A 24832-nucleotide genomic window follows, 5' to 3' on the forward strand; every position below is an offset into this window, starting at 1 on the left:
AGGTCTTTAACGTTTTGGAAAACTCTACTTTTATATTTTATGTGTTTTGTTTTGTTTTTCTTTCGTATTTCAGATTCACTGGAAAGAGAATGAAATAAACATGGACTCTTCTAAACTGGAATATATTTCATGGATCACAGTTAGAAGTAAAAAGAAGATGGAATGAAATGAGGGAGCGGGAGTATAATGCCTGTCAAGAACTTTCCGTTTTTGTGATATACATGACCTTGCAGTATAATACCACTGATGATTTATAGTGATACTCTATTGATATCACTCGAAGAAGAAATCAGTTACTGTGCAACTTGCTTAATAAGAACTTTTATTCTAATACCTTTTAACACACTTTAACCTTAACTGGACACTTAAAAAAAAAAGTCTGAGTTAAAATCTTTTATAGCTGTCTTTTAACTGACAGACTGATCCTGATAGATGGCTGACAGCTGCTCATGGAAAATGGACTTAAACCCAAGAATGGTTACTATTGCATAGAGTTGAATGGAATGCCGTGACTTTGGAGCAGTTCTCTTAGAACCTTCTTCTTTGCCTTGCGCCCATCATATCCTTAAATATTTAAGTGTAAATATTACAATTATAAAGTCTAAAAAATAATGGCATGGGTGAAATTCTTAAGAAGACCTGGGGGTAACCTTGGAAAAGTTTATCAGCCTGGAAGTATACTGTCCCTGGCCCCTACAAAAGGCTTATTAAATGAACCAGGTCAAAACAGCTGCTTTCTTAATAGTGCTGTTCAGGTGAGAAAAAAACTTTATTTATTAAACAGTTCTGGTCTTGTAGCAGCTTAGATGGTCATAGTAGGAAAAGTGTTCTCTTGGCAATGCTGTTTTTACCATTTGTATTGCAGTATGTGAATTCTAGAGAAAAATACAGCTCACTTTTCAATGGTGTTAAAATCCGTTCTCAGTTAATCTTCTTAATGATTGCAAGTAAGACAGAATAGCAGGACTGTCCTGGAAAAGAAAAGGTGGCAATCGTAGAAAAAGAGACAACTATGTGGAAGTAATTTTACTTAGCGTTTCATTTGAAGGAATAGACTGTGAGTATTAAATATTTAATTTTGAGAAAAATGACAGGATGCCATTTTGTTTGCATGCATTAAGAATATCAGGAACACTTTCATATTTGGAAACTTGTGACTCATAACTTTAAAACTTACTGCTTGAATTTTAAAACTAATGTTTCTGTCAAATGTAGCATTTTTATTACTTGTTAAAATTTACTTTTTAGTGTGGTGCAAACAGTACTACTATTTGTTTTGAATAGGACACTATTTTTATTAAAATGCCACGTTGTCAGAATTAGCATGTGAGTCTGTGGTATTGGGACATATGAGACATATGGCACATAAAGTTGGAAACTTCGATTCTAATCTTAGGAAAGATTTGTGGAATTAAAGTAGGAGATATACTTGATAGCAATGAAATATGACTTAGATTTATTTTTACTATTTATAAGTATTACAAATCAACTTCTTGCATGTGTTTACCTGCCCACTGTTCTGTTTTTACGTGAATTGTAATTGAATAAATGTTGGCTCTTTAGATCTCTCAAGTAGCTCTTTAGATCTCTCAGAGACATTAGTGTGATAAAAAATTGAGCTTTTACAAGCCTACTTACAACAGAGAGTATGGGGACTGCTGAATTCTGTGACAGGGCAGTCCTAGCCTTTCCAAGTTGTCTGCAAGTCAGAATACCAGGCACAGCTTAGTTTATACTATAGTCTTTTTGAATCTTAAAATTAACAACAACAACAAATTTCTAGGCTGTGCAAAAGAGCAGAACAATATATATAGTAGTAATGCCTAGATTTTCGACCTGATTGTTTTCAAATTGTACTAGAATTACTTGCCAAACTGGCAAAGGGCTTAATAGGTGCATAGACTGCCTAAAAATACTGTCTTAAAAGTGATATGGTTTTAAACATCAAAAATATGAGAAATATATTTATATGGTGTACATGTATATGGTATCTAAGTATGTAAAAATATACAACAGATTTAGTAGAATGAGTTTGCTGATTTACATTCAATGGAAACAGCATGACCTATATTATCTTGCAGTTTTGCTATTTTCCCCTAGGGAGCCCTAAAATTAAACCCTAAGTCATTTTTACTTATAGTTTCAGACAATCTTACTACTTCACAACCTACTGTTGATTATCAAATGGTGGCTGATGATTGGTAACTGATGTTTTACAAGGAGAAATGTGTTCTTTTCCCCTTTGTTCAACCTTCAGTACTGAAGTTCTGATACTCATTTTCAAGTGCATCCTAATTCCTTTTAGCTTTTATGTTTAAAGCTAGGATTTTTCTTTTCCCTGGATTTGCAACTGTTGTGTTACTATGCATCTTGAGGAGCCATTTTATTTTATTTTATTTTATTTTATTTTATTTTATTTTATTTTATTTTATTTTATTTTATTTTATATTTTATTTTTTTAAATAATGGGCAGCTTTCTGAACTGCTACACTGATTGTGTACCCATAATACATTAGATACTGTAAGCAGTGTAGTGTCGCCAAGCTGACATTACTTTTATATAGAGTAGTTACACAAATAAAAGGTAGAAACTTATGTCTGATTAAGCACCAGGATTATCTGTGGAAAAACAACTGTAACAACAATCATTTTAGTAAGAGAACATAAGAATGTAGCATAGACTTGAAATTATGATTGCGCTTTACCTAGCAATTCAATTTCCATTTTTCCATCTTTTTTTTTTTTCAAAGAAAGTACAAAGGTGGAGGGAGGGAGAGAGAAATGAAGTAAACCCTATAGCTGCTTTCCTCTTATGTAAAGCCATAAGAAGACTACTTCAACCTCTGTACACAGTTTAGCTTGCTGCTTGTTTCCTTAAGAGTATTTCAGATCCTTTTACAAAAGTTCATTGTTTGCCATTGGTTCAAAAAGTTTAAAATGGAGATCTAAATTTTGTGAGCGGTGACTGAGAACCTTCCACAGTTTACCAAATGAATGGAAAAGGACCTTCATTCTTGTAGCAATGTTGGTGCTCAAGTTGTATGTATTATGTGATTTTTTATTTTTTTACGAAAATCTGATATATGTAGCTGTGTTAAACATGGAGCCTTCAGAACTAATATATTTTCCATGAAACTTTATTTTTATAGGTATTATGGCAACTTGACATATTTCGACGAAGTTTAAGAGGTTTAACTGGACATGTGTGTCAGGGAGATGCGTGCATATTTTGTGCTTTAAAGGTAAATAATTTTTGGAACTTCCAGTTCTTTAAAAATCAACCTCCCTTACTTGCTAAATGATGAGGTCACTTACATACATATCTGCCAAAAAGGAAAGTAGTAGCCAGCTACTGCTGAAGAAAAAAAACCAAGTGCAGTTTATTTTCGTATTCTAGAACTGCAGATATTGACCTGTTCTCTTGTATTTTGTGTGCTGGTTCAACAGAGATCTGATTTAATAATAAGAATTATCATCATTCTACCTAATTTAGGGGAGTTTTTTGCATATCCATTCTTTTAATAAAGATACACTCCTGTCTGAAGTAGTAATGTAAATGTATATGTTATTTCATGAATGAAGGGTGTTAAACTAACCCAAGTAGTATTAGATTATGCCCTAAGAAATACACATTATCTGTAAAAATGAGATACCTGTGCATGAACTGCTATTCCAGTGGCCAAATAAAAAAGGCTGCATAACTACAGACTAGGGCTGTTTAGCTTTTGGAAGCTAAAGCCAATCACTTGCATTTTTATATACTTAGATGTTGTTTTTCTAGTAGTTCAAAGTTCAGCTTGGTAGCATAACATTTTATAATGGAAGGAGTAACAGAACACAGAACCTAAGTAACTTTAAGAGAAAACAGTAATTTCTAAAGTTGCATGGATTTATAAATATTTTAATGTATTTGCTGTTTAGGCATGCTGCATAAGAATTGATGTATTTGTGTAGAACCACAGTGTCCAGTCAAGTGGCTAATGAAGCTAAGCAATCTATTTCATCCTAGGCAATATTTTCACAATTTCAACACAGTCGAGAAAAAGCACTCCCATCAGATAATATGAGACATGCCCTGGCAGAAAGCTTTAAAGATGAACAGCGTTTCCAGCTTGGATTCATGGATGATGCAGCAGAATGCTTTGTAAGTATTCTTTGTGATAGTTGAGTAGAATTATGTTAGTTTTGTGGACGACAAGCTGACCTGTTGTTTTGGTAGCTCCAGGCTCACAGGTGAGATACATGTAATATTACTGACCTTTATTATGCTAGGTTAGGGAAACATGGAGTAAGTGTCTGGTAATGTGGAATGGAGTAATCTTGCATTTGCTCCCTACTCGATCAGTTCTGTTTATATTTACGTTATTATTTCTGTTTAGGAAAATATCCTTGAGAGGATTCATTTTCACCTTGTGCCAAACAGTGAAACAGATATGTGCACTTCAAAGTCCTGTATTTCTCATCAGAAGTTTGCTATGACACTGTATGAACAGGTCAGACCTTTATTTGGCTGCTTTAACAAATAATTTGTTTTCACTGTCCTGAATAAATAAAAACAAAAGTGTTTCTATTTTTGTAGTGTGTTTGTCGCAGTTGTGGAGCATCATCAGACCCATTGCCTTTTACAGAATTTGTGCGTTATATTTCTACCACAGCCCTGTGGTAAGAGATTTTATTCTTGTATATAAAGAAAAATGAGATACCCTTCCAGTAATCATCAAAGCATGCCAGAGAAATGCTGTAAATGTTAAAAATGAATGTGTATTCTTTTTTTAAAATGTGCTGTTGAGATTCTGTCCAAAAGTAACATTTGGATTGCAAAGGCAAAAGCAAGATATAGAGAGAGCTTGACAAAATATGTATTCCTACTGTACAGTACTTATTGCTACTGTTTTACCTCCATACCTTTTATTTTTAGTCATAAGATAGAGCTGAGAGTTGACTGAAATTTGTTAACTCTTAAGAAGAGAGATCCACAGTGATTTCCATTTATTTTTTACAGTAATGAAGTAGAAAGAATGATGGAGAGGCATGAACGTCTCAAGCCGGAAATGTTTGCAGAGTTGCTGCAGGCAGCAAATACTACTGATGACTATAGAAATTGTCCTGTAAGTACAAAAGATGTTGCGTTACTTGAAGATACAAGGGAGAACTTTTTAGGGTATTAAATCATGCTGAAGTATTCCCCTAAAAGCAGGATTACCTGTGACCATTTAAGTGAAGTCCAGCTTAGGGTAGAAAAGCCCTTAAATTTATTTCTTTTTTTTGCTCTAGTTAAAGATAAACACAGTATCGTAGGTGCAAATGGCCTGTTTAGAAAGTCAAGATATTAGGTCTGTGTTGTATTCTTCACTCCACATTCAACATACAGCTAGTTTTTTTTGATTGGTTGGAAAAGGTATCTTCTGAATGAAGCTGCTTTAGTTCATATACACTGACAGCTTGACAACACTGTCTTCTGTTGGAGTAATTTTGTGCTTCTGTTGATAAAAGTAGTCTCTTTTAGCTTGTTCTGCTTAATTCCTCTCTTCTTTAAGTGGTCATATGTCAGTACTGTTAATTTAGGAGAAGTACACAGAACATATAGACCTAAGCTTAAATGATGAAATGGAGGGGAAACAAAAGAGAAATTGTCACGGTGACTTCCATGTTTTCAGAGACTTCTGTTTTAAGGTGGTGATTGGATGTAGAAGTTTAGCTGTAGTCTTCATCATAGTGTTTTTATGATGAAGAATTTTATCTTTAAATTGTGAGAAACAAACATCATGAGAATTAGAAGAGGTTGCAGAGTTGTTTTGTTGCACTATTTCCTGTCTAGTAACTCAAATTTGAACTTCCATTTATTACACATCTTTGTTTTCTTTCCTATCACTTTTTTTTTTTTTTTCCCCTAGAGTAACTGTGGTCAAAAAATAAAAATTCGTCGTGTTCTTATGAATTGTCCTGAGATTGTCACAATCGGTTTGGTCTGGGATTCAGAACACTCTGATCTGACAGAAGAGGTTATGCGGAATCTGGCAACACAACTTTATCTTCCTGGGGTATCTGACCTAAAACTTACTATTTGCTTATTCTAGAATTTAATTTAACTTGTATTTTAAGTGTATGCAAATATATGCAAATATATATATACATATGTATTTTTAAAATGCACAAAGTTTGTCTACTTTTACCATTCTTTATAATGTAATGTTGATATAGTTTCTGTGAGAGGAAGAAGTCTCATCAGAAGTGTTGGTCTTGTGCCTAAGTACAAAGATGAGTGTAGGTGAATTCCTAGTTGAATATCTAGAAATATCTTGTTCACTTTGAAATTTGTGGAATTATTCCTGAACATTATTGTTTTACCCCTTCAACTCTGCAAAAGTAAACATTAAAATAGACCTAATAAGTGCAAAAAATCATTATTTATACGCCTTAAAAGTTTTACAACAAAACAGGGAATTTAATACCAATTGCCTTGGTGAAATGCCAGTAGTAGGTCTGGAAATTCAGGTGTTTTACACACATTTTTAAAGTATGTAACTATTTTTACAGCTGTTCTATAGGGTTACAGATGAAAATGCCAAAAACAGTGAACTTTTTCTTGTGGGAATGATTTGCTATACGAGCCGACATTACTGTGCCTTTGCCTTTCACACCAAGAGTTGCAAATGGGTGCTGTTTGATGATGCTAATGTAAAAGAGGTAAATATTGTTTTTATTGCTACCCAATTTATTACTCATTACTTTTCTAGAATGCATTCTTCTGACACTAAAATAGAAACAAGTCAAACAAATGTCTTTAATGAGCCTTTGGTTTTGTAGATCAGTTTTCACAAATGAATTTTAGAATTCACTATTTTTCAGTTTGGCCTTCCAAATGTTTCAGAATGTTAATGCACTTGTCTACTGTTGAATTTGTACTTCTTTTAATGAAGAAAGAGAAGACTTAATTACTGGTTGCTGTATTTATAGTGTTGATGTTCTGATTGTTATCCCATGTAATACTGGTTCTAGCTTTTTGCCACAGTTTACATAACTTATGTCAAAATATTGAATCTTAATGTACCTTTGGAATTAGGTGTTTGGTGTCTGTCGCTTAATAAATTATTCTTTCCATAATAAGATTCAATGGTGTTGATAAAGCAACCTTTTTAAAAATTTTCTTAGATTGGAACAAAATGGAAAGATGTGGTCTCCAAGTGCATTCGATGTCACTTTCAGCCGTTGTTGCTATTTTATGCTAACCCGGATGGCACAGCTGTATCTCCAGAAGATGCTCCAAAACAGATTATTCACTGGTCTCAATGCAAAGCAGCAGGAGGAAATGGGGAAGACTTGGGTAATTAAAACTTTTTTTTTTAAATTATAGTATCAACTCTATTTCTGAAATAGGGATTATAAAGGAGAAGGTAATAGAATACTTGCTTTGTTCTTAAATACTTTTATCAATAATTATATAAAGGGTCTCAAAAGAAAAAAGATTAGTGTATATATTTAATATTAGAGCTGTGTTTTGTGTTTGATATGGGAATACAAATTGAGACTCGTGGATAATGGGGGAAAAAATATTTTTCTCTTGTAGATTGACCAAAACTGCATGTAACTTCAGAATTTCAGAAGGCAATTGTAGTATATTTGTATATGTGGATGTTCTTGTGTGTAAATTGATACATTTAAAATATCTTTTAAAATGCTATAAAAAGATACTTTAAGTAAAACATCATACAAATACAGACTTGTATTCAGAGAGTGTGTATTTGTATGTGTTTATGTAGACACACACAGAGCACCAATTCAGAACTTTGGGAAAAATCAGGAGCTGCAGGAAACTTATTTTCTCAGAGATTTTAATAGCATAGTCCTCAATATGTAAGAATCCTGTCTTTTGATTCTCTAGTCTGTACTGCTGTATTGTTTTTGTTCTGTTTTGTTTTTTAATGTTAAACATAACATGCAAGTAAATTGAATAAAAGGCCAATTGTATTTGACTTGTTCCTCTTCACATAATGAGCAGAAATAGGACATAAACTGCTTCAGGGAAGAAAGAATTGAAGACCCTATTCCACTACAGTTTGCCATTGTAAATACAGCAATGTATAAAATGTTACAGAACCTTATTGCCTAGCATATTGGAATATGGTGGGGTTTTTTTCTTCTGTGTTTTTTTTTTTTTTTTTTAATCTGCAATTGAAGTTTTCTTATTTTTTAATTTAGATTTAAATTAGGAAGTCTTTGCTTTCTAAAGATAGATATCTTATTTATAGGATCTGAAAAACATTCTGCTCCTAAATCAGACCACATGAAAGAGAATGGAATTGGAGACCCCACTAATCAAAGGAGTAATAAAAAACTTCAGCCAGATAATTCAGCATTCAATAGAAGCCATATTCAAGCTAGTGGTGGTAGAGGTCCAGGTATGTACTTCACACCCCCAAAGAAAACCCCAAACATGTTTCACTAGGAAATATTTAAGTTGGCAGCATTTCAGGTGTGTTATAACCTCTGGATTACAACTCTTTCTAAAGCAAGGATTCCATCATTGATTTGATTGAATCTTTGAATGACAACTAACATTTAAGTACTATCTGCCATAGAATGTTAAATTTTCTGGAGCACTGTAAATGCAAAACTTATTACTTCTCTTTATTCCTGTACGAAATTAGCTCTTGACGTCTTGATCCATTTCTCAAACATCGTCCTGCCTTCCAATCATATTGTTGGTTAAAAGGCACATTAGAAACTTGAAGTTTGTTTCACCTTTTGGAGCATGTGATGTGGCTCTCTGTATCATTGGCTGTTTGAGGAACGCTGTTACCCAGTGGTATTGTGACATGCAGCATTATTTGTAGCCCTATATATTAATTGACTTCATCTTATGTTTGGAAAGAATAGTAAAAAATTTGTCTTACCTGTTTAAACATCCATTCTATTTGTACATAGGCTTTCAAGCAAGTCAAGCTTTTAGTCATATGAGGCAGTGACTTCTGCATTACTTGTCAATGCCTTTGCTCCAAGCTTCCAATACTTCTCAGGCAGAGAGGTGCTGCCTTCTCTTGGGATCTGTTTCTCCTCTGTCATTATTGTTGAATTCCTAGACTTTTTAAATCTGAGAATGCTCAGCTTGATAACTTTTTTTCTGATGGAGTGATGACTCAAAAATGTTCACTATTTACCTCTTCAGAAATAGATTTGTTTTCATAAGCAGTGACTCCACTGTTTTGTTAAAAGCAAACTTTCACATTTAGACAAGATTAAATTTAAATTCAGTTTTTCAGTATAATTGAAAAAAAGAAAAAAAAAAAAGATGTAAGTAGTGCCTGCTTTGAAAATGGCTTGAGCATTTCATTTTATTGAGGTGTTTGTAAGATATGCTTTACATAATACTAAGGTTACTTTCATGAGTTCCATTTAGTGGACTCCTTGGAGATACCTCTACGCTTGTATCTATACTATATATCTCTCATTTTCTTAATCCGTGTTATGTAATTAATTAGTCTTTTTAAGTAGTACCGATTTTTAGATGTTGTGGTACATAAATATATTTGTGTGTTTGATTATGAATAACTTTTTAGTAATGATCTTTGACAAAAACTAATTTTGCAGCTAAGTTGGGTTATGGTGATCAAAAGGACAGGCTAAAGGACCTATCCAGAGAATGTGCTCAGAAAGCTGCTGATATGAAAAACTTCTCATCTTTACGAAAAGATGCAGACAAAGGACCAAGAAAAGAGTCTGGGAGACAAAGAGGTACGTTTTAAAAATGTGACCAGATAATACTAGCATCAATACTAGCTCCTTTTAAGAGAACAGACTGTAAGATTGGAGTTTCCTCTTTTTCAGTGTTCTGAAATACATACCAAATTTGTTGAGATAGTATAAGAAAAATATGTACTGTAATGATATCAGTTAAATATTAATGAGCCCTTTAATGGTGTTTTTTTCTTTTCCTTCTTAAAAGATTTGATTGGGGAAGATCGTTCCAATGTTAAATCCGGGTCTCCTCCAGTTGGAAATGGACTTAGACAATGTGCTGATCAGCGCATATACAGCAGCCAGGGCAGAGGCTCCTATAAGCCTGACAATGCACCTCACCAAGCAAAGCTTTCTATACAGGTGCTTGGATCGAATAAAACAGAAGCTTTTCCTGCTGGGGAGAAACCAATGATCAGGACCCGGACTGATGGTGTCACTGGCTACGATACAGACACTAGTCAAGAATCTAGGGACAAAGGAAGTATCATCAGCAGCAGAAGCAGAAGTAAAGGTTGGAAACCTATGCGAGAAACACTAAATGTAGACAGTATTTTCAGTGAGACTGAGAAAAAGCAGCATAGCCCAAAGCACAAGGCAAATCTGAACAGTAAACCTAAGCATGAAAAGGAACGAAGCTTTAACCATTGGCCAAAAGAGAACCAAATTCAGAAAGGTTTAATGACTATATATGAAGATGAAACAAAACAGGATACAGGAAGTCGAAGTTCACTGGATTCGGAGGGGAAAGGGAATGCTGAAAAAAACAAAGGATTTACAGAGAGAAAAATCCATGGTGATAACTGGCAGATTCAGAGGACAGAATCTGGATATGAAAGCAGTGATCATATCAGCAATGGATCTGCAAACCCAGACTCACCTGTTATTGAAGGAATCAATGCAGCAGATGTCAAGAATGTTAAAGAAAGTGCTTCCTGCAGGTAATGCTTTTGCTTTTAGAACTCATACAGATTTTCTTTACAGTCAAATAAGTTGTTCTGATGTTTATGTGTTTCAAAACCAGTCAAGAAAACATGCTTTGGAGCTCCATATGCTTGAGGTCAGGTATCTAGAAAGCTAGTAACATATCTAGAAATAAGGGTGCGGACAATTAAGGGTAAAGTTTACCTTTGCTCTGAGGCTACAACACTAGTTCTGTGTGGAAGGCATTGAGCCACATTATTATGGCACTGGGCCAGAACTGCTAAGCCCTGCTGAGGGGCAGGGTGTGTTAATTTGAAATAATTGCTACACTTCCTTAGTTACAACCATTTTAGATTGTGGGTGACTTGCATCTGTAGTGGAATACAGGAATCTATATGAATCTTATCTATAACAGTTGTACAGACAGGCCCCCAACAAAAAGATGGGAATGTCAGTAGATGAGTCTTATATACTGTTACTAGTCATTGTTCTGAAATTCAGTTTTCTAGAACACACTAGATACATATTGATCACTTGATAATTCACTGACCTGCTTGAAAGAGATCTTTGTGGAAAAGTGTAAAGTTACTAAAACTGGCCAAAAATGTGGTTAGCAGCCAAATTTTGTTAAACTTACTGAGAACTGATGTATGCTAGTAACAAGTGTGTTATCCAAAGAGGCTGCGGAGTCTCTGTGGAGATACTCATAACCCAACTGGACGTGATCCTGGGCAGCCTGCAGTAGTTGACCCTTGTTTTGGTAGGAAGAGTTGGACTAGATGATATGAAGAGCTCTCTTCCAACTTAAATCATTTATGACGTTGTGAAATATAAAGTTATTCACCTTCTGCATGCGGTTTTCTGTATCCTGCATCTTAAACCTTATGTGGAACTTAGTTCCTACTAGAACCCATACAATCTTCTTTTGAATGTTGTTTATGTCCATAAAATGGAAGAGCACAATTGTGAAACCAAGCTTAGTCACAAATTATTGCTGGATTTGAGCAAATTTTGAGTCATACATTATTGTGAAAAGAGAATAGCAAATACCAGGAAATGAAAAGGCTCTGACTTCTCTAAGCAGAGATGCAAAATTTTAAAATGTATTTAATAAAGTGTTATAGCAAGTTATCAAAACAAAATTTTTATTTAAAACATAGAAAATACAGCTTCTGGATGAATTGAAATACCTTTGATTATTTTGGAACTGCAAGAAAACAAAATCAATTATTTCCTTAGTTCTTAGTTTCCTAGGGAATTACTTTATTTTACATGTAGAAGCATAAATAAAGACAGAAAAATGACCGTGCCAGGATAGGAGCAAAGGTTTCTCTAACGTGCATTCAGTCTATACCAGTAGCTGGTAGCAGATGCTTATGAAAGAAGACAACAGATAGAGTGGTATTTTCTAAGTGTATTCTTTTGACCTGTTTGGCTGCTTTATGAACTTTCTGAACTGGAGATTATGACTGTAGTGTCCACTTCCCATTAAAAAACACTTTTTACGTCGTGCCTTTATCTATTCCCCTCTTTTCCTCACCTACTCCCACCTTTCTCCTCCCACCCAACTGTACAAAACCCCACTATACCAGAACCTTATGGGCTTTTATTGGATAATAATATAAATATGTGTAAAGCCACTCCAAGCCATGTTTATCTTTTCAGTGCTTACAGTTGCCTTGAACAGTGATTTCTACAGCTTTAATCATGCCTCATTTTTAAACATGCCCAAGAGGTAATGGGATGCCCAAATGCTGCATGTCTTTTTGTGAAAGAGATTATGATAAATTTGAAGCAACTTAGTTCATTAATAATCTACTTACCCTGTTGTTTAAATATTTGTCAGACAAAAATAAAACCCACTTCTTGGGGCTTTCAGAAGAATTTTCTATAACTGGTAATTGGAACTGACTGACTACACCCACTCGTTCCCTTTTACCCATTCAGGTTTTTCTCATAAAAACAGCACAATACAAATTGATTATGTGAGAGTTCTTTTAGAAATTAAAAAAAAAAAAAAAGAAAAAGAAGGTAAATAAAGGTTTTTACCTTTTAGAAGGTTAAAAAAAAAAGTGTTTTATTTCCTATTAAGTTTTTTTTTTCTCCCTTCTTCCTGACCCTTTCAGTATTTTTCTTGTTTTCCTGTCCTTTCAATAACAAGATTTTATTTTTTATTTTTATTTTAATTGCCGCTGTGTATTTTCTTCCCTGCCTTACTTCTGGAGAAGGAAGGAATTGGCAGGGTGTTTGTCAGCTCCCTGTCTGGGTTGGCATGCTCTTTACTTAACTAAAGCAGCAAGACTTACTAAATCTGCTGATTTTTTTCCCCCCTTCTCTTGGGATTGCTGCTGCAATCCTCCAGTTTGCTTACAGTTTGAGAAAAAAGTTTTTTAAATGAAAGCCCTATGAATGAAAGACCAAGTGGTAGTTGTTTCTCACGGGTGACAGTTCATTTTTCTGTTGTTGATAACTTTGGGAACCAGTTGTCTTTATTAAGCAGGCTGATGAGATATTAAAAAGCAAATCTTGTGTGCTGCATATTAGGTGTGCTGCTGTTATACTCTAGAATAGGACTGGGATGAGTGGGCATCCAGTCTCCAGAACAAAGTGGGAATGCCAGCCTCACAAACTGAATGTTTTTTACCTGTCCATCTGAAAGGCTTTAGGTATTAATAAATTCCTCTGCATGAGCACAGGCTATCATGTGTGGGAGCGGTGTTAAAAGTGTTAAAGGGCCACCACTGTTATCTATCTTCTGTAATGTGTGTGAGTTAGTAAAAAGTATGACAGGGATGATAAGAGTCATTTTCACATAGGCAAAGTTTTTACGCATTCAAGACAATAAAGCTTGTGACCATACATCAGTAGTTTAAGCCATCAACTTATGTTTGCTTCTTCTACAGTGAACAGACCTTGTCGACCAAAAAAGCTGACAATGTGTTACATTCAGTATCCCAGCAGAACAGAAACTTCTATGGTAAGAACTTGAACTAGTATAAAGAATAAGAGGTTTTCTAAAAATTAATGTAGATGTATAAAATCTTAATACTAACGTACTAATATCACGCAAGAGTTGGACAGATTTCTGATTAGCCTTTTGTATTTTGTAAATTTGCTGTATAAGTTAACGTCATGACATTTCATAAAATTGAAAAATGTATATACTATTTATCATGGCTTTTTTTGTTTTTGTTGTTACAAGCCGTAGCCAGATATTTCAGAATTAGAAAATTTGTGCATCAGATCAACTGTATTTAGGTAGATTAGCAGAAAATCAGCATGGAATGTGTGGCTGTTTTGGCCGTGATGTTAGAATATTTTTGTGTACTTTTTTCAGTGAAGAGCTGACTCATCAGAGCCTGTGTACTCTCTCTTTTTAAAATGGCAAAAGAAATCTGGTTTGTGGGCTTTTTGCAAATTCCAAATCCTGTTCCTGTTCACGTTTTTAACCTTTTCAGTGAGTTACACTGATGGGTAAAGATAGAAAGTGTTCATATCCCTTCTGGGTACGTTTTGATGGAAATGTGATGGAGCAGCAGTTCAATAACTGTATCACTTTTTTTCATGGGTATTTGAAGCGTTCTGTTCCACAGAGCACTTTCATTTGTTCAGTTTCTTGGCTTTCTTGTAGAGCACATGTACAATATAAATGGATTTCTAGCTATCTGCCATTATATATGGGTTCCCAGACAGAGGGGTTGGTTGGTTTTGTGGTCTGCGGCTTTGATTTTGGTGGGTATTTTTGTGTTTGTTTTTTTTCATTTTTTTTTGTTTGTTTTGTTGGGTTTTTTTGTTTGTTTTGTTTTGTTTTTTTACAGTGCTCCACCATTGTGTGAGGAAAATTGTGTTAATACAGTGTTAATACAGTGGGAGTTCCTGACTTCTATGCTATGCCATGAATATGCACAGCAGAAGTTCACCTGTTCTTAGCATGTCCTTTCAGATGGCCCTGGCAGTGCCTAGCTGTGTCCTGAGTCACGTAAAAGCATGACACGTCTCCCCAACAGTTGTTTCACATGACCTCTAGCACCAAAGTAACAGGCTACGTGACTTTAGTTTTTTTGTAGCACCTGATTGTATTTTAAAGACAGTAATTTGGGGTGGAACTCAGGATGTAATGATTCTTCTTGAAACAGTGCTTCTCTCCTCACGTGTTTTGTTACAAATCGTTTGCTTTATAAGTTGGTAGAACAGTTTGTCCTTCCTTGTGCGTGTCATACATCACTGCCATCTTATTATGTGGCCAATGTGTAACTGCTTCGGGCCAGTGTAGGTTCTCTGTACAGGAACCAAAACCACTGTTGTTTGCCAGTATTACTGATTTTTATTAAGGCCTGTAGTAACATGACAAGGGGTAATGTCACTGAAGTGTCAAGGTCAGGATGGATGGGACTTTGAGCAATCTGATGCAATGAAAGATGTCTTTGCCCAGGGTGGGGGAGTTGGACTTGGATGATCTTTAAAGGTAATTTCCAGCCCAAACCATTCTATTGTTCAATGATTCTGTGATTTTGGGTGGCTCTCTGCCGGCATGAAATATCCAGTATAATTCATTTTCACTGGCCTTAATGCTTTCTTTTTAATCCAGTGGAAACGTTCGCATGTAAATATCTATTTCCATTGCTTAGATTCTGCTTTGAGAACTTATTTCTCAGGTTAATATTTTGTTTTGTTTTGTTTTAGCAAGTGTGCACATTTATTTCCCATCCAGTCCCCTCCTGCCCCCCAAAAAGACACTGTGTTTTCCCCAAAAGCATTTCCATGAGCTTTCTTGGTGGATACTAAGGACATTTTTTTAAAAATGTATGGGTAGACCGTGGTACCATTTGTTTTCCTTCAAGATATGAAGCAATATCAGGAAGAAACACTTGTAATAAGGAAGTCTACTTCCTTTTACATACTAATATGTCTGTTGGGTTTTTATAAAGTTGATAAATGCCTTGGACTTATAAATATTATAGGTCAGCATGAGGCCAGCCAAAATGTTATCTACTGTTACTGGAACAATAGAATGGTGCTTGTACAAAGAGGTGCACTAAATATTAGGCCACTTCCCCAGGAAATGTTTGATTTTTATAGATATCATACTTCATTTCAAATAATGTACAGTTTAGTTTCTTCTAAGACTTCAATTGCAGGGGGGAGGGTTGCCATATCAGTTTTGTCATTATTCCAACTTCTTTTTGGTTGTAGAAAGAAAACTGATTTGGTGTTTGTTTATTGTAACAACAACAACAAGAACAAAACCAAACTCGAAATTCATATTGAATGGAATGCAAAGACCTGGTTTTGCATGACATTTATTCTGCTTTTGTTCTGTACTGTACTGTACTATACTATACTATACTATACTTACCCATACTAGTGAAAAAATTCAACACTTGAGTAGCAAAAAAAAAGAAAAAAAAAAACAAAAACCACTAGTGAAAAATATATAAAGGACTCTATCAGAATGAGAAATAGGGGGTTCAAAAAATGTTTAAGCTTAGTAATGTGTATTCTCTGGAAAGAACCATGTACCATACTTAGGTATACTTATAACTTTCAACATGCATCATACATTTTCTTCAAAAAAATGTAGTGAATCCAAGCGATCCTTAGAGTTATCATAAAAGTCACAATAATTGTCATGAAACAATGATAAAATCCCATCTATTCAGTAATTCTAATTCAGTAACTAACTTTTGAATAGTTTCATAAGAAAGAGGTATGCATTCTAAATCAAGTGTGAAGTTCTCACATGTGTGCATGTTTTGGAAAGCAGTACTTTTAGTGGAAGTAGTTAATGGGCTGGAAATTGAGGAATTTGATCAGTTCACCTGTAAGTGGGCTTAAAGGTTTATTTGGCCTCAGTTTTTTGGTTGGTAAAAAGTGTGTCAAGGCACCTTTAGCAAGGACAATAGCAGTCGTTTGCAGTTATGTTTTACCTCTGAATATGATGAACAAGACATGAACTGGTAGGTGAGTACAAAACAAACTCCTAGAAAACAGTACTTTAAGAAACAATGCCCAGTACTTTCTGAGAGAGGAATGGAATGTACAAAATCCTTGTTAGCTGCTCATGGCAACTTGAAAAAAAAATCTCTCTGGGTGTTTTTTTGGTGTGGAAATCTTCTTATGGAAGTTATGTTGGATGTTTAATTATGCCCACCATTTATATAACTGTGCCTCCCCAGTTCCTTGTTTTCAACTGGAGCTGAATAAGGCCACTGTTCAGCAGTTGGAATTCTGTCCTTGACTTACAAAAATAAACTTATTGTTAGAGTGTTATAAAGATAGTAACATTGGATCACACAGCAGTTATGCAGATTAAATGGCTGCTTCTTTCACTTGTAGTAAGCAATAGGTAACAAGTGCTTAAGCAAATGTCCCACAAGGCCAATCACTAATTTGTGTGGTCAGATTTTGGCAGGAAAATGTGGATAAGTAATAATGGATAATGTAAGCAGAAACAGTATCTGTAATTTATATTGATGAGCTGGCGTTTCTGAAGTTTGAACTTGAACTGTGGAGGCTAATATTTTTGTTTATAAAGAACATGTGATGTGAACAGTGTGAGGGGAAAATTTCCAACCTCGCATTCTTCAAGTTGAAGAAAGATTACAATAATTCTTGGAAATAGCTAAGGGCTCTAGAATTTTAAAATGGATTTTTAGAGCAGTCTCTGTGCTAGCTACTGATGATCACTTTTAACCATAAAGGCGTTTTAGTGGCTTTCGTGACAACCCTGATTCCTAAGGCACAGATGTCTTCATGAAATTGCTACTCTTGACGTTTTTAATAAAAGGCATTTCTGTTGGGAGGGTTAGGTTTAAATACTTAACATGAAACAAAACCAAATAAATGCTTTACTGGAGTGTCTTTAAATTCTAGATTATGGTTTAAACAAACAAACCAAACCAACCAAACCAAAAACCCCTCAACCCTCTAAAATTTCTTAATTTCCAAATATAGCCAAGCAGCCCGTGACGACTGAAATATAAAGTGCTCTCACATTTGTAATTCACTTTATTAATGTGAGAAGTTTAAAATTTAAAATAGGTGATGCAAAGGTTGAGGTTTGGGTTTTAAACCAGAAACCTGATAAACTTCTTGAGACAGGCAGATCAGGAGGGTAATAGTTGGTGTTCTTTGTCAACTGTTGTTTCACCTCGGAACTTTTTTAAACTCTCAAACACATGCACATTTACAGCATCCTACCCCCAAAAATAACAGTGAAACTTTATTTTCATTTTTTCCCAGATGTTTAAAGCCATGGCAAAAAACCCCTACTAGTGAATATAGAAGAAATGCTTTGCAACTTTCTTGAATATTAGGATTTTTTTTTTATATATAAGATGGTCATTGTTTTTTAAAAATAACATTCTATTTTAGACTAGTTATAATGTGTTATAATGCTTCTTGACTGGTACAACGTTTTTCTTCCACATTTCTAAAGCTTCCAGTAAGTTCATTTGTCATGTCAATTCAATATAGAAAAATGTCTGGGTTCAGGGAGAGGAATTGCCACAATGCTACTTACAAAAAATATTACTCCTTGGGTGTTTTTGTTGCCCACTTTAAAAAAAAAAAATAATTAAAAATACAGGAAACATGCAGCTAAAACACATTAGAAGGAAACTGATTTTTTTTTTTTCTTCAGAAATTGCAGTTTGCAGATTTTTGCAAATGTTCTGTAGGTGTAAATGGATACATTAGAGGAGAACTTGTCTGTCTTACCTGTTGGCTATAGAATGGCTATAAATCCTTTGAAAATCTAGATTGGCTATTCAGATGTGAAAATAGATATTTATAAATCTTAAAAGCAGACTGGTTTGTACTTGAGAAACCAGAGTTACATTTCATTTACTGGTAAGATTCTTATGACCCATTGATAAGGGTGTCAGTCTCCAGCTGAGCACAGTGCTTGTCTGTCCCATATTTAGGTTTGCAAAGAACCTACAGCCAAAATTCCCAATGGCGTCTGCATTCGGTTATAACCATGCATGGATATCCTGTCAGCAGAAGAGAAAATAACACATCTATTTTTAAGTTAGCTGGAATTCTGAAGGCACAAACCACCTGGTATCAACTGAGCAGCTTTGGCTGAATGTGCCATGGTCATGCCAAGGGAACTGCTAATTAACCTTTGCTGCCTCCTTCTGACCGGGTTCTGTCACTGCCTCTGGGAAGGATTGAACCTGCTAAATTCCTTAACAGTTTGGCTTGGAGTGCTCTTCACATCAGGTGTTTTGGGGAATTCTGGAGCACTTGTATGGGCAATTTTTTAGAGATTTTTAAGTATACGTGGTCTTGTATAAAAGTTGATATATTCAAAGTCTGAAAGCTCAGAACGCTAGCTTCAGCCACCGCTAATCTAGCAAATTATTTAACTAATTCATTCCTAGGACTGTATCCTGAAATTGAGACTCAGATACTGAATTGGAAATATTCACAGTAAATAATGTCAGGGCCTGTGCTTTTTTATTAGTAAAGCTATTTACAGTTCATTAAAATCTGTAGCAGCATAAAATGTTTTCTGTTTGGAATATTACCTTGCTGTTAGTTAGCTCTTTCAGGTTAATTACCTGTCCCTTGCCAGAGTCACAGGGGCTCACTCGGGAACAACAGGAACGATGTTTTCCCATAAATATTCTTTCTGAGTAGTTGTGATATTTTTTTTTCATGCTAGAATAGCAAGAATTTTTTTGTTGAGGCTCAAAGGAAAGCCATGTTGGAAGCTTTGTCTCTTGTTCTATACACCTTTTTAGCCTCTACAACCTGTGTTCTTTGTCAAAGATTTAGTGTCTTCAGTCTTTCATCAGTTAAAGACAGAGCAGATATTGACCCTCACGTACCACCCACTAGCATCACCCAAAGTTTTTCATTTAGTTCTTTTCTGTTGTTGATGTTTTGACTCGTGTTCACGAGTCAGAAGTTCCAAGACTTTATTTAAACTTGAGGAAATAACAAGTAAATTTAAAAATGTAATAATTTTGGTAAGATTTTCTAATCTAATAATAGATTCAAAGTTTTTGTACGTTTTGTTGATGAAAGTATGGAACAGCCTATGTTGTCAGTTGGAAGTTGGCTAAGTTAGTACTGTCCACTTAACAGGAGTTTGTTCTACTAGAACTCAGGCAATGTATACTGCTGGTTTTGAATTTAATTCCTGTTTTTCTGAAATAGGCATAGTAGTTATATGAGCTAGTCTATACATATACAAAATAAAGCTGCTTTTGAATTGCTTCAGACCAAGTCACTGATTATAATGGGCAAATCGTTGCATTAGGAAAATTTGCAATATCTAGCTCTAAACAAATAGACTGTTGCTTGTCACTTGCCAAGATAGTGTTTTATTCTATGTGATGTCAACATGGATACTTCAATGCTCCCTTTATTTACTGTCAACTAGAAGCTGCATTGTTCAGAAACTGTATATTTTCAGAGAGTGATTCTTTGCCTGGTGAATAAAAGGAGCTTCTGGAGTGTGAGTGTAGTAGCGCTGGCCCAGGCACTCTCATGTTGTGTGTTTAGGTCTTGCAACTGAGAGTGTTCTCTGTCTGTTCAACATCTCTATGAACTGTAGTTTGTTGTTACATTTTAAAATCTTTTCCAAAGAACGCATGTTGCATTTCTTAATAAACAAAACAAACCATCCCTCCCAACCAACAAAACCCAAATGAACAAAAAAGAAGTTGAAAAACAAAATGCCCCTCAACCCCTACAGTATTAATTCCATTTGGTTATTATTACATCATGTAAAATTTCAGAAATCATAAATATTTTGTAATTTAAATGACTAGATATTTGAATAAATGTGCTTTCATAAAAATCTGCTTTTGAAAATTTACTTTAGATGAAATGTTAAGATGATCTTGTAAGCATGTCTGTAGGACTTCAAAATTGTAATTACTATTTTCTGGTAACATTAAAAACCAAACATTTCCTACAGATTATTTTGGATAAATATAAGATCTTACCTTCTGTGACGGATTTTCTTCAAAATGGTTATTTTGATTCATGAAAATAATTACTTGTCCTGTTGTGTTTTGTTTGGTTTTGTGACCTCTAAGGAATTACAAGGAAGGACTTAGGACTGTATTTCTGATTATTTTGAAATATTTTTTCTTCTATCCCCAGACTTGAAGAAAGACCAGATAAATTCAGAAGTTAACTACAGACCTCATGTTAATTTCTCACCAGAATTACATTTGCAGGTGCCCAGTCCTCCAGTGAAGAGGTAACTAATACTAGTGTTAATTTACTATGTAATATTTTAAGAAATGCTGAATTCTGTTTTGTGATAGTAATCAATACTATTAAGTATGCAAAAGCTAAAGTCTTGAATATTTTTGACAGACAATGCCTTTTGTATTTTCTGTAATTGATAGAGCTAAATGCTCCGTCTTTAGTTTTGATGCTGTCAGTGGAACCAAATAACTTACGTTGTTTTAAACCACCTTACCAGAGAAAAGGGTTTTAATATTCTTTTTTTTCCGTTTTGAATTTATATAGTACAACAGACAGTGATTAACCAATTTGTGGTTAGTGCAATAACCCCATAAAGCTTTGAAAAGTTTGGCTGGAAGGGGAAGAAAAGGTAACTTCTGTTTAGAAGCTGCTGATATATACTTCTTGTTTCTAATTTGAACTGTAAGTGCTCAGTACCTCCTAAAAATCAAGAATCTAAATACAAATATAACACCCAGAACTAACATCTGATATTTGAAAAGTGGATATATTAGACTGAGTCACCAAGATGCTTAGAAGAGAGCAGAGGTCATGTTTGACATATCCCTGAATGTTGGAGGAATTTATCTTGCCTTAGAGATACTCAAATCTCTTGCAGAGATTTTTGGGGCATTTTACATTTCAAATCAAAGAAAACTTGGAGTTATTTAATACAACTTTTAATCAAATGGCTGTATGTTAAGGAGATCCCAGTTCTCTAGTCAGTTTGAATATTTAAGCAGTGTTACCAAAGCTCTCTTTGAAAAAATCCTTAGGTTATTTGAGCTTTTTCTTGTGTTTTTATGGATACTTACATCCTGTGTATTTTTGTGTTTTAGAGCTGAAATGCCCGAGACCAATAGGAAACTTTTCCCATCATCAAGTCTACAGCCAGTTCTTAAAGACATTGTTAAGTCAGAAAGTAGGAACAAGGCAAACGAGCAGAATTCTTCAGAGTGGCTTAATCCAGACAAGTTTGAGAAGATGAATGTGTCAGTGTACTGTGCTGATGGCGTACCCCTCCCCTATACAGAAAATGTCTGTGGAAGGAAGCTGATCAACAATGACCTTCACTCATCTTCCCAGCCACAGCCTCACCACGCAAGAACATTTGGTCCCAAGGTGGGGTTGTCGCTTTGTGTGCCACAGAACCTGTCAGAAAGGCCCATGGTGCTTCCCCCTCCCGGTGAACATGCCAGGCACCCATTCCGAAGGGCAGATGCTCTTTGGGTCCCCGAAGCAGTTTACCAGAATATTCCTCCCCCTTTACCACCAAAGAAATATGCTCTGAATATTTTGCCAGGATCAGAAAACAACCCAGCAGCTGATATAAAATCGACAGAGGTGTTGCACAATAATCCATTAAGGCAAACAGGTACACCTTTAAAATCTGTATCAGAAGCAAGTATATTTATAAACGAACAAATGTTGAAAGAGCCATTTCAAGGGAATGAATTGTTTGTTCATAAAGCGGATTCTCCACCTCGCTTAGCAGTTAATGACTTCCGGAGCGTGTCTGAAAACTTTTTGAAGAAAGGACCTCGTCATACAGGACCAAGTGCTGGCTATGTGGATGGAAATGAAAGTGTATCCCTAACAACTTATTTTTCAGTAGATAGTTGTATGACTGACACATACAGGATGAAATATCATCAGAGACCCAAGCTGTATTTTACGGATAGTGGAAGCTTTCCCAAAGAAAAGCATCCTCCACCAACTGGAGTAGACCTGAGTGCTACATACCATGCTACTCTTGAGCCCAGGCACCCCACATCTGAGCAAAGGTACAAGGCAAATGTAGAAGGCATACACTGCACTAGATAGATCCTTCAAATAATAAAAAACCTGGATCACACTTTGGCATTTCATGTAGTTTGTAAATGGGCACAAACCTTGAATGTCTGTGGGATAAGTAGGTACCCAGTTGACTGTACTTTGCTTAGGAGTTGTAACTGTTTATATGAATATGCAAATAGAGACAAACAGAGGAGAAGAGGTGCTAAACTTCTGGCTCTTTGATTTGTTACTCTAGTTGCCTTAATGCTTACCTCTGTTACTTGGCTTGTCTTCTACAGTTTATATTAAAAAAGGTCCCTTTGGGTGTATGCATTTTACAGCAGTGGGATCAACTAGATGTTGCTAATTTTGTAAGATTTCATTAGTTACAGTTTAAAAAGTATCCCTTCAGACTGTGGTCACTACATACTTAGACTAACAAAAGGGATAAACATATTACCATATATAATACAGTCAATATAGCTATAATAGAGCAGCATTTGTCCTGACAGGTAGCAGGAGGCAGCACTTTTTTTAGCTGACTTCTCTGAGAGTGTGCTTTCAGAAACGTTTGTGTCTTTAATACAGGTTTACTCAGAGAATTTCTAACTCGTTATTTGAAAAGCCTTAATATTTCTGTAAAAATGGTTCTGCTTTGCAAGTGTTAAATAAGATTTTAAAAGGGAATTCAAGTAAATGGCAGTAGTACTGTCCTAGTGACATGCCTGCTCTATGTTTGTATACATTTTTAAACTAACACATTTATCACATTTGTTCACCATATAAGCTATATACTTTAACTTATTAAAATCCAATTTAACGACATAAGCTACAAACTGATAGAGCAGAATAGGATGCTAATTTTAAAATACAGAGTTATCATGCAGCTATGAAAGATTCATTTTGTAAGGTTTTAGGTATATTTATTATGTTCAGTTCTGATTTATTCTACAATTGCATGCAAAGTCAATGCTGCTATTTATTGAACTTCCTGTCTCTTTTTCAGCTTGACATTTTGAGCAATGTTTAGTGGGGATTGGACATTTGATTTTACTGACAACTTTGTTTCCTATTTGAAGCAGTCCTACATACCTTCTGTTTTAGAGGATCAGGCTGACTGAACCTGCAGCCTTTCACACTGCAGTGTGCTGTGAAAAGAGGAGGTTCTTTCTCTCTGCTCTGTCACTCTGCCCTGCAGTTTTGGCAGCTCTGGCATTTACCAGGTCTTTTGTTAACCTGACTTATTTCAGTAACAAAGAGGAGGATTGGTTTGCTTTTGTTTGGTTAGTTCAATCAGTGCACAGAACTCTCAGCACATGGCCCAGTGGGGCCTGGGGGGAAAAAAGGGGTGAGCAGAATTTTTCCCTCCTGACAGCCCCAAGACCAGAGACCAGAGTCTTACCGTAACATTAAACAATGTGTAACTTAGAATTAATGTCAGCAAAGCCTCACACAATCTGAAAAGGCTAAATTTTGCCATTATTTGTACTAAAGGGTTAACTTGGGGTGGTGCTGATTACATCTAAACATAAATGCCTTTTAGTCATGAAAATAATGCAAGAAGGTTTAATATGCATAATAAACACTCTTGCTTATACTTGCACTGCTAGTCAGAAAGGCTTTTATACATTTATAAACCTTATGTGAGTTTTAGTGCTTCAACCAAATGTTGACTATTGCTTAGCGTGATTATCCAAGGTATATATTTAAACAGTAGTTTTTGTTATTCTGTGTCAAGGTCCCTCTTTATTTTTTAAATTCATGTAGCTTACAGTAAAACTGGAACATGATATATGCAACAAAGCAGGTATCTCAGATTAATCTCATTTCTACCTTCCTGATCTAAATTTGTTGTAGCACTTGGAAAAAAAAATGATTCTAGAATTTGTAGTGCAAATAATGATGCATGTTTAGGTATGGCTGCTGGTAAACAGCAACTTAGAATTATCCTTTTGTAAGAAAATCAATTGAATACAGGAAATGAACCCCGAAAATGTAAGAACTTGGAATATTCTTAACTGTAATATTTTTGAGATTTCAGAACCTGTAAATTACACTTTTCTAGTTCATCTAGCAATGTTACATAAAATATGTAGCCAGTTAAATAAAACTGTCTTCTAATACTTATGTAAAAACAAAGACTATTGGAATTTGTAAATAATGTATAATTTGTAAAATATTTTGC

At 35.0% G+C, this 24832-nt stretch overlaps 1 protein-coding gene across 1 annotated transcript; it reads left to right on the top strand.

Moving 5' to 3' along the window:
* Window positions 1–611: 611 nt before the first annotated feature.
* USP53 (ubiquitin specific peptidase 53) lies at window positions 612–22957 on the top strand (the record flags this gene model as incomplete). Its single annotated transcript, XM_080344157.1, has 15 exons — window positions 612–755; window positions 3150–3242; window positions 4010–4144; window positions 4380–4493; window positions 4580–4662; window positions 5003–5108; window positions 5895–6041; window positions 6538–6687; window positions 7153–7324; window positions 8250–8399; window positions 9589–9732; window positions 9944–10676; window positions 13563–13636; window positions 20782–20881; window positions 21711–22957. 15 exons carry the CDS (start codon window positions 612–614, stop codon window positions 22693–22695), a joined length of 3330 nt encoding a protein of 1109 aa, XP_080200283.1. The 3' UTR covers window positions 22696–22957.
* Between the last annotated feature and the right edge of the window lie 1875 nt (window positions 22958–24832).

This window comes from Nesoenas mayeri (genome assembly GCF_963082525.1).
Source record: "Nesoenas mayeri genome assembly, chromosome: 4".
Classification (NCBI taxonomy): domain Eukaryota; kingdom Metazoa; phylum Chordata; class Aves; order Columbiformes; family Columbidae; genus Nesoenas; species Nesoenas mayeri.